Source organism: Leopardus geoffroyi, chromosome B1 (genome assembly GCF_018350155.1).
Source record: "Leopardus geoffroyi isolate Oge1 chromosome B1, O.geoffroyi_Oge1_pat1.0, whole genome shotgun sequence".
In the NCBI taxonomy this organism is placed as follows: Eukaryota; Metazoa; Chordata; class Mammalia; order Carnivora; family Felidae; genus Leopardus; species Leopardus geoffroyi.
This window is the reverse complement of record NC_059327.1, coordinates 44,184,408-44,200,317: the sequence shown is the minus strand read 5'-3', so window position 1 is coordinate 44,200,317 and position 15,910 is coordinate 44,184,408. Positions and strand designations below refer to the sequence as shown.

Here is a 15,910-nt window from a genome sequence, read left to right as displayed (position 1 = left end):
TGTTTATAGTAGCTAGAACAGACTTTATTTTTTGTTTTGTTTTAACATTTAATTTTTTAATTTTTAAAATGTTTCTATTTATTTTGAGAGAGAGAGATAGCAAGAGGGAGAGAGGCAGAGAGAGAGGGAGACAGAATCCTAAGCAGGTTGTGCGCTGTCAGGGCAGAGCCCGATGTGGGGCTCCAGCTCACGAACTGTGTGATCGTGACCTGAGCCTAAACCAAGAGTTGGACGCTTAACTGACTGAGCTACCCAGACACCCCTTTAATGTTTAATCTTTTAATGTTTAAATATTTTTTCAAGATTTAGAGATATAATTGACACATTATACAAGTTTAAGATGTGCAATATGATTTGATACATGTATATATTGTGAAGTGGTTAACACAATAGGATTAGATAACACCTCCATCGCTGCACATAATTATATATTGTGCGTGTGTGTGTGATGAGAACATTTAAGATTTACTTTTAGTAACTTCCAGGTATATGGTACAGTGTTACTGACTATAGTACCTTGCTGTAATTAGATCCCCAGAACTTATTCAACAGAATTAATCATTATTAAATATAACTATCTGATGGATTGTAGAATGGATTAATGATGCTTTTTGAAATTCATCTATTAGAAAAGAACTTAATCATCAAATATTTGAAACTAAAGGAAAATACAACTAGGAAAATAAGATGGGTAGGGGGTAAGAGTTCAAAAAATAATGCTTTAACGTCTTGAGAGGAATTTTTCTATTGAGTCCTGATAAAGGAGATTATTATTTGATGGAGTCAGTTTTATCTCTAGATAATAAGTACAGTAGAGGCCATGACATATAATCTAAGTGCAACTCAATAAAAGCAGTCCTGTAAGAGGCCAAAATAATGCTCTTAAGAATGATCTCTGCTGATGTGGCTTGATAGAAATCTGAAAAAGGGTTGCTTTCTTTTTAAATTATGGTTCTTTATTATATTTTTAAGTTTTTATTTAAATCCATTTAGTTACCATACAGTGTAATGTTAATTTCAGGTGTACAAGATAGTGATTCAGCACTTCCATACGTCCATCTGGTGCTCATCACAAGTGCACTCCTTAATCCTCTCACCTATTTCACCCATCCCCCCACCCATCTCCCTTCTGATAACCATCAGTTTGTTTTCTACAGTTAAGAGTCTGTTTCTTGGTTTGCCTCTCTCTTTTTTTTTTTTTCCTATGCTCATTTGTTTTGTTTCTTAAATTCCACATATGAGTGAAATCATAGGTGTTTGTCTTTCTCTGATTTATTTCACTTAGCATAATACTCTCTAGCTCCATCCATGTTGTTGCAAATGGCAAGGTTTCATTCTTTCTTATAGCTGAGTAGTATCCACTGTGTATATATACTACCTCTTCTTTATCCATTCGTCTATCAATGGGCTTGGGCTGTTTCCATATTTTGGCTATTGTAGGTAATGCTGCTATAAATATTGGGGTGTATGTATCCCTTTGAATTACTGTTTTTGTATTCTTTGGGTTAAATACCTAGTAGTGCAATCACTGGATCATAGGGTGTTCTTTTTTTCTTCCTTTTTTTTATTTTTTAATTTTTTTTTTTTAATGTTTATTTATTTTTGAGACAGAGACAGAGCATGAACGGGGGAGGGGCAGAGAGAGAGGGAGACACAGAATCTGAAACAGGCTCCAGGCTCTGAGCTGTCAGCACAGAGCCCGACGCGGGGCTCAAACTCACGGACCGTGAGATCATGACCTGAACCGAAGTCGGACGCTCAACCGACCGAGCCACCCAGGCGCCCCATTCTTCCTTTTTTTTAGTAATTTTACTGATTTTATTACTTTTACTAAGCCATTATATCTTCCTCACACTCAGTGCAAAGAAATAAAACACTATAAAGAAAAATACATCCTTGTTGTTATTCACAATAAAAAGCTCCTGGTTCATTTTATAGGACTGGGCATATTATGCAGTAGGTAGCACTTAATGGCTCAAGTGGATCATTTTTTAATTTTTTTAAAAATTAATTTTTTTTTTTAATTTAGAGAGAGAGGAGAAAGAGAATATGAGAAGGGAAGGGGCAGATGGAGACAGAGAAAGAGAATCCCAGATAGGTTCCATACTGTTAGTGCAGAGCCCGACCTAGAACTCAAACCATGAATCATGAGATCATGACCTGAGCTGAAATCAAGAATCAGACGCTTACCTGACTGAGCCACCCACACGCCCGTGTAATTATTTTTTTTAATGTTTATTTTTGAGAAAGAGACTGGGTGCAAATGGGGAAGGGGGAGAGGGAGACAGAGGATCCAAAGCAGGCTTTGCACTTGATAGCAGAGAGCCCAGTGCAGGGGTCAAACTCACAAACCATGAGATTACTCATGACATGAGCCGAAAATAGATGCTTAAGCGACTGAGCCACCCAGGCACCCCCAAAGTACAATTTTGATTCTGACCCACTGAATAGAATCTCATGCGTAGTTGGTGACTGGCTAACACCATGAGAGCTGTGATGTATTGAACCATTTCTGTGGTATTCCCAGATCTCACTAAATAAGAAAATACCCTACGCATGAAAAGATAACAATATGTCCATAAATTTTATCTATAGGCTCTTTTTTTAGTGTAAGGTGGGAAAGAGGGCCCTTTCTTGAGTACAGGGATACAAGTATTATGGTCTGTAAAGATTGCTGGATTGATATATGTCTGTTATAAGGAAAGTTAAGGTATACATCAAAACAACTGCCAGATTAACGTCCACAACCTGTCTCAATTCTTCAAATAATGGAGCAAGTTCCTTTTCTAGGTTGACAATTAGTCCTGTATTGGCATTGCTGCTGGCTGTGAAACTCACCACCAAAAGTAAACAATTGACTTGAACCACCCAGTAGGTGTTACAGTAACAGATGATACTTTCACTTTTTGGAAGTCCAGGTTTGCTCCTTTGGTCTGTTGGAAGAGCAAAAGTAGTTAAGAAACCAGGTCTCAAAGCATGCTCTGGAGCATTATCATTGGCCACTTTAATAACAGGCACTTCATCTTTATGTGACACAACAATAGCATGGAGCTCTTCAACAACCTGATGATTTTTTATCCAACAATCACTTTAGGTCATCTACCATGATGAACCCCTTTCTCCTACAGTGTCCACTCCTGGCTTTCTGGGCTGCTGTGTTCTCTCAGCTGTAAATTCAGGGACAGCTTCAAAGACAGTCTTGATCACAGGGTAGTTCTGTTTTCAACTTTTTGAGGAACCTCCTTACTAATTTCTTCTAGAGGTCTATTTTATACATATATACCACAGGTGTGAATATGTGACTGTATTATATGTCTCTTAACGAATACAGAAGTATCATATTATAGGTATTGTTCTGTAACTTGCTTTTTCTACTAGCGAGTCTTGGAGTTTTTTGCCTATCAGGTATAAAGAGTTTCTCCATTCTTTTGTAGCTTTAGTACTCCACTATATGAATATTCTGTAATTCATTTAAATAGTCTTTATTGCTGGGTCTCTTTAGATTTCTCTACTCTAGAACTTTATACACCTTGTTTATGTCATTTCACCTAATCATGAGTAGATCTGCAAATACTTACAGTTGGAGTTGCTGGCATTATGCCATATGACTTTTTTTTAATAAATGGAATCCTATTATATATACCCTTTTTTGTATGGCTTCCTTCATTCTCCATGATGTGTATCAGTTTCTTTCCTTTTTATTGCCAAGTAGTAGTCTATTGTATGAATGTACCCCAATTTGTTCATTTACCTGCTGGTGGACATTTGGGGTGTTTCCAATTTTTGGCTATTATAGATAAAACTGAACATTCGTGTACAAGACTTATATGGACATATTCTTTAGTTTCTCTTGGGAAAATACCTAGGAGTGGAATAATGGCTAGGTATTGTAGGGTAAAAGTATTTTTAAAAGTGACTGCCAGGGGTGCCTGGGTGGCTCAGTCGATTAAGCGTTCGACTTTTGATCTCAGCTCAGGTCTTAATCTCAGGGTCATGAGTTCAAGCCCCGCACTGGGCTCTGCACTGGGTGTGGAGCTGACTTAAAATAAAAAAGAAACTGCCAAACTTTTCCTGCCAGCATTTTCCATTCCCGTCAGCAATGTTTGAGAGTTCCAATAGCTCCGTATCTTCAAGGGTACTCGGTATGATAACTTCATGATTTGTCTCTTAGCCTTTCTAAATGTGTTGTAATAGCACCTCACTATGGTTTTAATTTGCATTTCCCTAATGATGTTGAATATATTTTCATGTGATTGCCATCTATACATCTTCTTTGGAGAACTGTTTCAATCTTTTGTCCATTAAGGAAAATAGATTATCTTTTTAAGTTTCAGGAGTTCTTTCTATATGCTAGTTACAAGTCCTTTTCAGATACATGTTTTTTTCTCAGAATGTGGTTTTTCATTTTTCCAGCAAAATGTTTTGAAGAGCAAAAGTTTTTGATTTTGATATAGTCCAATTTATTGACGTTTGTGATTTTTTAACATATTTAAGAAATCTTTGCCAAATCCAAAGTCATTAAGATATCACTTGTGTTCTAGAAGTTATATCATTTTAGCTTTTATATTTCGGTCTGTGATCCATTTTGGTTGAGTTAATTTTTTAATATGGTGTGAGGTAAGAATTGAAGTTCACTGGTTTGCATGTAGCTATCCAGTTGTTGTAGCAACATTTATTTATTCAGATGGAGACCGAATTACCTTGGTTCTAGGTTGTTCCATCGATCTATTTGCTTGTCTTTATGCCAGTAAAACATTGTGTTGATTACTGTAGCTTCAAAATAAGTCTTGAAATCAGGTATTGTGAGTCACCCAACTTTATTCTTTATTTTAGCTACTGTAGGTCCTTTGCATTTCCACGTATGTTTTAAATTGAGCTTGTTAATTTCAAATAAAAAGCTTTCTGGGATTTTGTGATTGCATAATATCTGCAGATAAAATGACAGAATTGACATCTGAATGATATTGAGTCTTCAGCTCCACAAACACAGTATCTCTCAGTGTATTTTGGTCTTTAATTTCCTTCAGCAATGTTCTGTAGTTTTCAATGTGTGTATTTTGCACACTATAGTTTTTATTTTATTTTTAAACTTGGTTGCTTTTCTTTTCTTTCTTTTTTTTTTTTTTTTTAAAGCCTGGAGCCTGCTTGAGATTCTCTCTTTCTGCTTCTCCCTCCGCCCCTCCCCTTCTTGTGCATGTGCTCTTTTTCTCTAACAACAACAACAAAAAAAAACAAAAAAAACAAAAACCAAACAAAAAAGTGTCTAGCAGTATGTCTGGTAATGTAAAAAAAAAAAAAATTTTAGTAGTAAATGGCCAAGAACTGTTCCCTTTTCACAGAGCTCATTCTTGGGACAGTATGGGAAGAGCCATCCAGTTGGTCATCTTAGTTTTGTTTTGTTTTGTTTTTTACATTTTACTTATTTTGAGAGAGAAAATGTGAGCAGGAGAGGGGCACAGCGAGAGAGAGAATCCCAAGCAGGATCTGTGCTGTCAGCGACACGGGCTCTGTGCTGATAGCACAGGGTCTGCTTGGGATTCTCTCTCACCCCCTCTCTCTGCCCCTCTCCTGCTCATGCTCACAGACTCCCTCCCTCCCTCCCTCCCCCCCACTCTCCCTCTCCTTCAAAATAAATAAACTTAAGAAAAAAGGTAACACTGGGTGGCTCAGTTGGTTAAGTGTTTGACTTCAGCTCAGGTCATGATCTCAGGCTTATGATGTGGAGCCCCACATCGGGCTCTGTGCTGACAACTCAAAGCCTGGAGCCTGCTTCAGATTCTGTGTCTCCCTGTCTCTGCCCCTCCCCCACTCATGCATGAGTGCACTCGCACTCTCTCTCTCTCTGTCTCTCTCAAAAATAAAAAGTAAAAAAAAAAATTTTTTTTTAAGGTAATGCAATCACCTGGTTCAAAATTCAAGATATAAAAGGGTATAATAATGAAGTTTCCCTCCCACCGGCTTCTTAACCACTAGTTCCCATCTTATGACAGTCAATGTTATGAATTTCTCATGCATCTTCCAGATACTATTCTGTGTGTCTCCCAGCAATTGCTCATATCCAGTTCATAAAGAAATTTGATTATATAAAATAACATCGTGAAGGATTGCCTTAAGGATATATAGCTCAGGGACTCCTCGGTGGCTCAGTTGGTTGAGTGTGCAACTTTTGATTTTGGCTCAGGTCATGATCCCAGGGTCATGGGATCAAGCCCTGTGTCTGACTTTGTGCTGAGCATTTATTTTGAGAGAGAGAAAGAGCATGTGTGAGCAGGGGAGAGAAGAGAGAGGGAGAGAGAGAATGCCAAGCAAGCTCCATGCTTCACAGAGCTGGATGCGGCACTTGATCTCACGACCCTGGGATCATGACTTGAGCCGAAATCCAGAGTCGGATACTCAAACCGACTGAGTCACCCAGGCGCCCCAACTTATTTATAACTGGAAGTTAGTATGTCTTAATTCCCTTCACCTATTTGCCCACACCCATCTCCCTTCTGGCAGCCACATTTGTTCTCTGTGTTTAAGAGTCTGGTTTTTTGTTCATTTGTATTTTAGATTCCACATATAAGTGAAATCATATGGTATTTGTGTCTGGTTCACTTCACTTCGCAACCTCCAGGTCCATTCATATTGTTGCAAAAGGCAAGATTTCATTAGTCTTTATGGCTGAGTAATAAATATCCCACTGTAAAATGAACTTTTTATTGTAAAAAATGAACTTGCACAGTGGTTGTGTAAATGAGGTAGTATGTGTAAAGCATCTTTAAGTATGAACGTTAGCTGCTGCTTTTTACAATGTAAATTTTTCTCTTTACAGGGAGTCTGAAGATACCGTATTGCTGGTCCTCAAAGAAATCTACCAAACCCAGGGCATCTTCCTTGATCAGCCTTTACAGTAAAAATCAACTATGTATGGCTACTTAATGTGAGTTTTTAAATGTCACGTATGCTGCATGGTTCCTACATATTAATATGTTATGGGGAACAGTGTAGACTTGGGCTCTTTATAAATATACTTTTCTCTTGCCTGTCACCAAGATCTAGGTTATTATTCATTTTTAGAGGGACTCTGGTTAAAATTCCTGGGGGAAAAAGCACAATAGCCCACTTAGAGAAAGGTTAGTGTTCATTTACTTTGCTAGTGATTTGGTCCAATAACACTTAATCATTTTTAGGATCTAAACTCAGAATCTTAATAGTTCTGATCATCTGAGAGTTACCATGGCAGTAGTTAGAATTTTAATTATGAACAACACATCCTGAGATTTAAGTTACTCAGCCTTTTAGATGTGTAACAAGAACGTCCATGTATCAGGCTCTGGCATTCTGCTTGGCTGACTTCCAGCTGTGACTGCATCGTGACCTCTTTCCACTCTTCCCTAGACAGACACTGAAGGATCCTTCCCCAGAAAATCTACCTGCTTGTTGCTGCCGTTTTCCTCTCAGCCACGTCATTTCTTGCATGTTACCTGCCACTTACCACTGGGGTCTTTGGAAGATAATCTTTTTTGGAAGTGAGTAGAAAAGCAAAGAGAAGACCGTATTGCTTTTTACCACTGGCTTCGTATAAGCACTCGCCATTCTTCATAATGGGGCGTGTTTGCATCTTTAATTCTTGGGTGACAGGTGCCATCCTTTATTTTTATTGCTTATTCCTTGAGACAGTGTAAAGTCTGTTTTGAGTTTATTTTGGTTTGGGTAGACAGTTTTCTAGGAGGTTATTGCTTGTCTTTAGAAAATGCTCTAGTTTGGAAACAGGCTTGAGATTCAGAAGGCATTTTGGGGTACACATGTCTCATTGGTGTTCTCTGCACTTGAAGGCTAAGTGGGTGTGTAAAAGACTGTTGAGCAAATTCTTTTGAGTCCACTTTTCTTTCCTACAAGTACTTTGTGAAGGACCAAAATGTAGCTGGGAGAGAGTTATTGTTTATTCTCTACAGCTGACAGTTGATCAGAGGAATCACTGATGCTGTTCATTATTTTCACAGCTGTTGGAGCTGCTCTCAGAGTCTAAAGTGGATAGTTTAGTTCACATTAGGTGCATCTTTATAAAGCAAAGATGTTATATATCCTAGACCTGTCTTTTTATATCGTGCTTCAACTTAGGAGAGTTTAGATGAAATTTGACTTAGTTATTGGATAGTAGCTTCTTTCTTAAGTTGAGGGCAAAGTTATACAAGCCTTGACAGGCTGCTTTGGTTATAAATAAAAATCTTTCAGGAGTACATTTATGGTGAAATAGAATCTGTGACAGTCAACCACCATATCCACTTGGGTGAAGGTAGTACTGTGTGTTCTGTTTGAAAACATTTTGTAAACACCATTGCCTTCCTTGGTACCCATAATCCAGAAAATGTATTAGAAGCCTCATGGCACAGGCAGTGTTGGTTGGGCAGGTTGGTTTGGCTAGGGGAAATGTTTCTTTTTCTGCAAGAAAAACCTATGCCTGTCGGGGCCAAGGAACAGCTATTGCAGTCATTGTCAGAGCATGCAAAGTGAAGGGTACCTTGAAGATGATGGGTGCGTGTAGACTAACTTTTTCCAGGCATCTGCTCACCACTGTGCTGTTTTCTTTCTCATTGGTCAGTTTGTCTTTGCAGTTCTCTTTGTGATAGTCCTTTACACTCCATAGGCCTATAACAATGGCACAGGCAGGCAAGCTGTGTTTTCGTTTTTTATAAAAAAATGTTTTTTTGTAAACGTATCATGGTATCCAGTGCATTGGCATGTAACATTCACTTCAGCCATCCCTTCAACTGCAGTGGTCTTTATCCCTTTCCAGAGAGGAAAGGAAAAGGAAGTTAATCACTGTCACCTTAGAGATGGTAGAGGTGAGGTTGGGGTACAGGGTCAGTGCCTGGCCTTTCCTTGTCCATCTGCTTTACAGGCTAATGCTGACGTAGCCACTAAGAAGTGTCAGATACATGGAATACTTTTCTATATAAACTGAGTGTGAAGTAAGGGTTACTGAGAATTAAGTAGCATTAATTATATTTTAGAGGGGAAGCTTTTGTCAAGTTGTCTTCAAATTTAAGTTTATTCTTCCTATTAGCAGAATAGAGCGTATTTAAGAGTAAACCAAAGGACAAGCAAGGAGGAGTTCCTGTAACCAAAGATGAACAGCATACCCCTGGGATAGCTAGATCAACCACTGCTGGGAGTAAGAAATGGTTCTTTCCTGATGGGGAGGGGCAGGCAGCTGTACAAGAGCTTGATATCTCGTCTTTCCACCTGTGGTAGCATCATGGTTGCACATCACATAGGATGATAGGCTTGATTTAAATCCTTTAGTTATATATTATTTGCACTACTTTGGTCGTATCATGTGCAGTGTCTTGACCAAGACTATTTTTCAACTGTAGAGTATCATTTTATACATATTTCCTGCTACAGAATTTGTATTGCTTATTTCAGCAACAGATTGTCTGCATGGAAAGATTAATAGTACTGATTAGCTTTCTAATATTTTGCACTTTTTGAAATGTTTGTTTTTTTACATGATTATATTTAAAAGTTTATGAAATACTGAAATAAAACCATATTGACCAGTTGCCTACTTTTACCTGGTTCATCCATTATACAGAAAGTTAATACAATAACCATTTTCTCCCCGTATATATTTCTAAAGCAAATTAAAAAGATAACGTTTGGGCAGAGAACTAATATTTAAGTTCTTTTCCGGGGACTGGTGTTTTCTTTAGGCAGATACAGTAAACCGTGGCAATTACAAAATAAATACTGAGACTGTTCTTCAGTAATTGCAGGTATCAGCCTCTACTACTGATAGTCGTGTCACTTATGTCAGATGGGGAATCCAGGGTTTTACTTTGGAAATGTTCTGGCTCTCGTGTGGTATTAAGGACCAAAAACACCCACAGTCACCATCTTCTTTGAATATCACATTTATTGAAGGAAAAAGACACACTGAAGATACAGAAACACGTAAGCCAAGGTTATATTTAAAGTACGATTGTAAAGAGAAAGGTACTTGTAGGTCCTGTAGCATCTCCTGTAAAATTGTTCCTTGTATCCCATTTGAAGAAGGGTCACAGAAAGTTCATTTTTCTGCTAGATAACCACATCTGTAATTTTTCTTTCCTGCCTTAGCCAGTTGGCAGAGTTGATGCATTTGGGCAGGTCTTCAATCATGCATGGAGAGAAGGAAACTAGTGAGCACAGTTTAGGAGTATATTTCAGTACTAGCAACTGAGGGTGGTTTCCACCTCATTTGTCCTTACCATTTTTTAAAACTGTTTACTTAGTAATTCAATAAATAATTTATGTCCACAGTATTTAAAATGGACAGCAATATTTGACTAGACTCAGGTAAGATACATATGTAGGAAGGTAAAACAGCCAGAATTGGACATTTTCCTATATAAGGTTTGATGGAATTGTCACCACAGAAAGTAAACAGAACCAAAATTTCAGTTGGTCATGCCCTGGATTTTAAGATTTTGAGCTATAGAAAATGGAAATTCATCTCTAGCTTCTAGGATATGTAGAGGCTTCTTTGTAAAATCTTTTTTTCTTATTTTAGAGCCTGAGTGAGCAGGGGAGAGGGGCGGAGGGAGAGAATCTTAAGCAGACTCCATGCTCAGCACAGAGCCCGAAATGGGGCTCAATCCCACAACCCTGAAATCATGACCTGAGCCAAAATCGAGTCGGACGCTCAACTGACTGAGCCACCCAGGCACCCCTTGCAAAGGCTTCTTTGTGAAAGATCCTTCCCAGAATGGCATTTAAATGAAATGTAAAATGCTGTAGATATTGGGATACCAGCTGGTAGACTACTGTATGATCTTTTTACCAAATGTGTGGCACAGAGCAGTGAAAAAGAACCTTGAACTTTGACTCCATGATAAATCCATGTGAGCAAAACTGCATAAACATATGGAGGCAGAATGAAGTGCTAATGTCCTCACTTGTACCTCTTAAGAGACAAAAGGTCAGAAATTCTTGGGCAGTTACGAAGGGTGATTCACCTAATCTCCACTGAGGTAGTTCCAATTTCTAAATACTAAAATGATAAGGATCACCAGGCTTCTGTGCAATGGGAAGTACAAGTCTGTCCTGAAATGGTTTATGGCATTCTGCGTCAGTCAGCGGAGGATAATACTGCCTGTAGCAGACATAGGCAAATGTCAGGCCAATCATGGATCCAACTAGTACGTCTGAAAGAGAAGAGATAAGGTCTTCTCTTAATCATATTAGACTCGTAAATCATGTTAAAACACCACGCGGTGCTGGCATACTGATACTGCGAGTTCAATTGTAGACACTGCAGTAAAGCGAATGTCTCAATAAAGCAAGTCAGATGGATTTTTTGGTTTCCCAGTGCAAGACAAAAGTTACGCTAATACTGTGCCGTAGTCTATTAAGTGTGCAATAGCATTACATCTAAAAAAAAAAAAGCATATACCTTAATTAAAAAATACTTTATTGCTAAAAAAATGCTAACCATCATCTGAGCTTTCAGCAAGTCATAACCACTGATCACAGACCACCATAACAAATATAGTAATAATGAAAAAGTTTGAAATATTCAACAATTACCAAAATGAGACAGGGAAACACGAAGTGAGCAAATGTGGAAAACTGGCACTGAGAGACCTGCCTAGCACAGCATCGCCACAAACTTCAATTTGCACAAGACATGTTATCTGTAAAGTGCAATAAAATGAGGTACGTCGGTACAGAGACCTTGGCCCTTCAGGTTTCTCTACTTGTTTGGGCTGCAAAAAAACCTCAATTCCAGGTTTATGGTTTCTTTAGGCTTTCTCAGTTTTGTTATATGAGTAATAGGATTATCATCAGGTTCTTTTCTAAACCAAATCAAAACACATCTTTAGTTAAATAAGTGTAAATGAGCCTTTTTCCAAGTATACCAGATTGAATTTTTTAAAAATTCGGAATAACGTTTCACTTAATGATATTAACCCCCTTTTCATCATTTAAAGAGTTCTAGAGGAAGCAATAAACTCCTCAGGAGTTGCCTTTCTTTGCAGGAAAAAAGAAAAAAAAGTTTATTCTTTAGGAGCCTTAGGGCTCCTAAGGACTTTTAGGAAATACTGTCAGGTTTTTTTTTGAATTAGGAGTTTTCTGGGAAGGTACTCTGTCACTTGGATGTTTTGCTTTGTCATTCAACCTAAATTTCTTTGGTTTAACTACAATTTTATGTTTTCTTGAACTTTAGTTTCTGAACAAAAACCTCATGACAACAAACTTGATTTTTAAGACCCTAAGTGAATTGAGCTTTTGAGGTTTGTGGTAAAAAATTTCTTAGAGAAAAATGAAATTTGTAGTTTATTCTGAATTTATGATGCTTCAGAGTAATGGAAAATTTAGGATATTGCTCCTTAAAAGGAAACTGTGCTTTCCCATGCTCCATACAGCTGGTTCAGAAACCCAGACCCTCCCATACTTATTTGTTTATTCATTTAGCAGACACATTCAGCGTCTCCTCTGTGCCAAATGCTTGGGGTAAAATGGTGGGTGAAACGTGCGAACTTGCACGGTACGAATACCTTGCTTACCTTGCCAGTGATGCTTATAGTCACAGGTGCGGGAAAGTGCAATCACAGCTGCGAGGAGGAGAGGCGACAGAAAGGCACAGAACCTCCAAGACTTCCCACGGCCTTGTGGCGCGAAGCAATGTAACTTCCCCGCCAGGTAGAAGGAAGCAAAGGCCAGACCAGCAAATGCAACTAGAAGAGGGAAAACCTATAAGTGTATGTCTCTTAAAGGAAGCGCTGTCATCCATCTGCAAATAGGTGGTGGGGGCGGGGGGGGCATGCATGTTTTATTCTTTCTGGATACCCTTCTGGTAGAGATCATTGATGATGGAGGAGGAGGAAACAAAAGGGAAAATGAAGGACTTTATTTTGTGTCCCAAAGTTAATATTTATTCTGAGAATAGTTTTTGGAATACTAACAATTGGGCAGGTTATTTAACTTCTCAATGCCTTTGTTTCCTCATGTATAAATGGGAATCATAAAAATAATACTACCCACCTCATTGTGCTATTTTGGTATTAAATGAGGTAAGAATCAAAAATGCCTTCCAAAGAACCTGACGCATAGTAGTCCTTCAGCAAAGGTTAATGCTTTTATAACTAGTCCAAGATTGCAGGATCTAGGCAAATAATACAACAATCCTAAAACGTTCCAGATCTCATGAAGGTAAACTACACTTTCTCTCTCCTCCCTGATTTTTGAGGCTCAGACTTGTGAAATCTTGGGGTTATTAAAGAAGAGGAGGGGGTTCGCTAGTTTCTAGATACAAGAACAAAACTAGTGAGATGATCCCATCCTCACACATTTCCTAGGTTAAAATCAGTGGCCCCCAAAAAGGCAGAGATGTCAAGTTCACATCGTACAGGAAGAATGTCCACTGGGGAAGCTCTTCCGGCCCTCATTCACCACGTCCTTGTCTCCTGTGCACTTCAAGTCAGAATGGGCTTGCCCATCCGGGAAGCAGCGGTAGAAGAAGTCTGGGCGTGGCCTGAAAGAAGCATGATCTCAACACAGATCGCCTGACAACGCCAGAAATTATTTTTTGGTTTTATCAGACATCCGTAATCCGTAATCCATTTACTCTCGGTCAAATGGTGTCCCAGGCAAAATAATGGAAGTGGATTAGGTCAGTCACCATTAAAAGAAAAGCATTATTTCCAGGGTCAGCATTTAAATCGGGAGGTGGGGGGTGGGGTGGGGTGCGTGGGAGCCGGTCCAGCACATGATAAATTGTTAGGGCAAAGAGCAAGTCACCCTGCAGCTTCAGCAGGTGCTCTAGAGGACGTGGACCCTGCTGCGGCTGTCAGTGGGAAATGCTGTTCAGGGCAGCGAAGAGCCCAAGTGTCACCTGCAGGACTACCATAGGGAAAGGGAGGAAGAGTTAAGTGAAAAAAGCAAGGTCAGACAGAGGAAGAAAGGATAAGGAGGAAGCTGTGTGGTGCAGCCATGAACTACCTCCTGGGGGCGGGGGGGGGGGGGGGGGGGGGGGGGGGGGAGAAGGGCTGGCACCCAGGTGCGGACCCTGCTCACTCACCTGCCCACTATCAGTTTTATTGTGTTGGTAAAGACACCGTTCAGAGCCAGGGCAAGGCTGGCAGCTGGAAAGCAAAGAAACTTACTGTTAGTTTCTGCCTCAGAGGCGCTGCATGGTCATTGTCTCTTGAGAGCAGCCATGTCTTTCAGAGACAGGAACGGTCAGGCTCCAACCAGAGCTGAGCGTGGAAATAATTCTCTTAATGTGTTGTTGCACAGAGAGAACTTCTGCACTAGGCTGAAGATGTTTCTGGGGTACAAATTAACCAGTGCATATAGGCACTGCTAGGAAGTTACGTTCTTAGAGTGCTAGTTTTCAGTGTCATGGGTGACAGCACGGGTACAGGGGAGATAGGACGACTTTAGGAATGCAGAACCCCATGGTCTCCACCCGCTGAGGTCACACCTCCAGTGGCTGAAGCCCACATCTCCCACCTTCTCATTCCAGCACCAAGGAGGTAACCCAGCCAGAGACCTCTAGTTCTTACCCAGGCAGGCCTGTCTGCTGTCTGTCCCGCCTGCCTTCTTGAGACATCTGGCCAGGAGGATCAGAGACAGTGGGGAGAGAAATGCAATGACCTGAACCAGAACATGGCAGAGGTTAAAAAACCAAACCCCGAGACCACTAGTTGTTAAAGGAGCTCCCACAGGAAAGAGGGGGGGTAGGGACTGCAGAACTCACGTGTCAGAGCTCCCTGTTCCCCTGTCAATATAAGCAGCGTCAGACTGGGCACTAGCAGCTCCACCAGCAAGTAACACCATCACCCCATTTTTCTAAATGACCAGTTCCCTCGGGCCATCCCCATCCTAAGGAACAGAGCTCAGAACATGGCCCTGGAGCAAAAACTGACATCTTGCTAAATTTGGATCCTAATCATAAGGAAACAAAATTTTTAGCACATCAAGGGGGACAGTAAGTTTCCGTTTTGGAGCCAAAACCACCACCTCCTGCTGCTTCCTGGCATTAAGCTCAGTAACAGGTACTAAGGGTCAGAAGGAAGGCTAGTTCTCCACGCACAAACATGGGCTTGGTAGAGAAATACTCTGCTTCCACATACGGATTCCGGTAAAGCCACATCTCCTCTGGTTGGATCAGCCGCTGGAAGGGAGGGAGAAGCTCTGTTACCCTAAAGGAGAAACAAAAATGTGCAGAGCCTGTCGGCTTGTTTCCTGGAAGGGCCGGGGCTTCCCACCTAGGAACCCCGGACCTCGGCCCGCGGGCGGCGCTCGAGGAACCCCAGGCCGAGGCAGGGGCTGCCTGCCCGCCTCCTTTGGGGTCGGCAGCCCGTCTGGAGTGGGGTCCGACCGCAAGACGCTTACAGGAAGGCCGCGAACAGGGCGATCCGCACGCCCAACTCGGCCCCGAGGGCCGCCGCCGCCGCCACCGCCTTCTCCATCCTGCGCTCGGCCCCGGACAGACGCCGCGCTGACGTGGCTGCCGCTGCGGCGGCTGCGGGGCGCGCGCCCGCCCCCTGGAGGGCCGTCCCGGGAGGCCAGGCCTCGGCTGCTCTCAGAGCGGGCTAGCAGGCGCCGGGGGAACTGCGCGCGCAGAAGGCGGGCGGCCACCTCGCGGCCGGGGCAGGTCGGCAACCCCGGGAGAAGGAGGGGCGGCTCCGGCGCCGTCCCGAGAGCAGCACCTCGCCAAAGGAATGGGGAGCAAGCGGGGCCGTTGTAGGGTGCTGGGCAGGGAGCTGGCTCCCGGTGCCCAGCCAAGCAGCAGTTTCTCCGTGGAGTCTGAGAAACCCGACCGGATGAGAGGGACATCTATCCCCGTGGCGTCCTTCGCCAACCAGTCGGTGCCTCGATATTCTCCTACCACGCCAAGCGGGGAGCGACATTCTCCAAGGACCTCACCTCTATGAAA

General features: G+C 41.3%; 3 protein-coding genes across 13 annotated transcripts in view; 1 reads left to right on the top strand and 2 right to left on the bottom strand.

Annotated features, from left to right (window-relative positions):
- Nucleotides 1-9,548, top strand: part of DDHD2 (DDHD domain containing 2) — a 42,221-nt gene extending 32,673 nt beyond the window's left edge. For 4 of the 5 annotated variants that reach the window (XM_045460242.1, XM_045460233.1, XM_045460221.1 and 1 more), the window contains 2 exons: nt 6,815-6,922; nt 7,385-9,548. In XM_045460242.1, the coding sequence (XP_045316198.1) occupies nt 6,815-6,896 (82 nt within the window). In that variant the 3' untranslated portion in view covers nt 6,897-6,922; nt 7,385-9,548. Of the gene's footprint in view, nt 1-6,814; nt 6,923-7,380 lie in introns of all 5 variants that reach the window. The other variant, XM_045460230.1, reaches the window with a different exon arrangement.
- Nucleotides 2,656-3,902, bottom strand: LOC123583780 (ragulator complex protein LAMTOR3-like). The gene is given in 2 exon segments (XM_045450888.1): nt 2,656-3,060; nt 3,062-3,902. Coding segments are annotated over 2 exon segments (450 nt in total). The 5' UTR covers nt 3,107-3,902.
- A 335-nt stretch (nt 9,549-9,883) lies between the features above and the next one.
- PLPP5 (phospholipid phosphatase 5) lies at nt 9,884-15,841 on the bottom strand. Of its 7 annotated transcripts, XM_045460495.1 has the most exons (8): nt 15,367-15,841; nt 15,105-15,173; nt 14,535-14,625; nt 14,048-14,111; nt 13,377-13,501; nt 12,534-12,704; nt 10,983-11,171; nt 9,884-10,136 (listed from the first exon to the last, which is right to left on the bottom strand). In XM_045460495.1, exons 1-7 carry the CDS (start codon nt 15,808-15,810, stop codon nt 11,011-11,013), a joined length of 1,125 nt encoding a protein of 374 aa, XP_045316451.1. In that variant the 5' UTR covers nt 15,811-15,841; the 3' UTR covers nt 9,884-10,136; nt 10,983-11,010. The 7 variants fall into 7 exon arrangements, with proteins under 7 accessions (XP_045316451.1, XP_045316441.1, XP_045316460.1 ...); XM_045460485.1 differs by having other exon boundaries at nt 9,884-11,171; XM_045460504.1 differs by lacking the exon at nt 10,983-11,171.
- Between the last annotated feature and the right edge of the window lie 69 nt (nt 15,842-15,910).

Excerpts from the sequence above, each read along its gene's own strand:
- PLPP5 (XM_045460485.1), bottom strand. The coding sequence starts at position 15,810 with ATGTCCCTCTCATCCGGTCGGGTTTCTCAGACTCCACGGAGAAACTGC. Across the intron at positions 15,174-15,366 it reads GCCCTGTTCGCGGCCTTCCT|GGTAACAGAGCTTCTCCCTC; the intron begins GTAAGCGTCTTG and ends TTTCTCCTTTAG. Across the intron at positions 12,705-13,376 it reads CCCCAGTGGACATTCTTCCT|TTGCATTTGCTGGTCTGGCC; the intron begins GTACGATGTGAA and ends TCCCTCTTCTAG.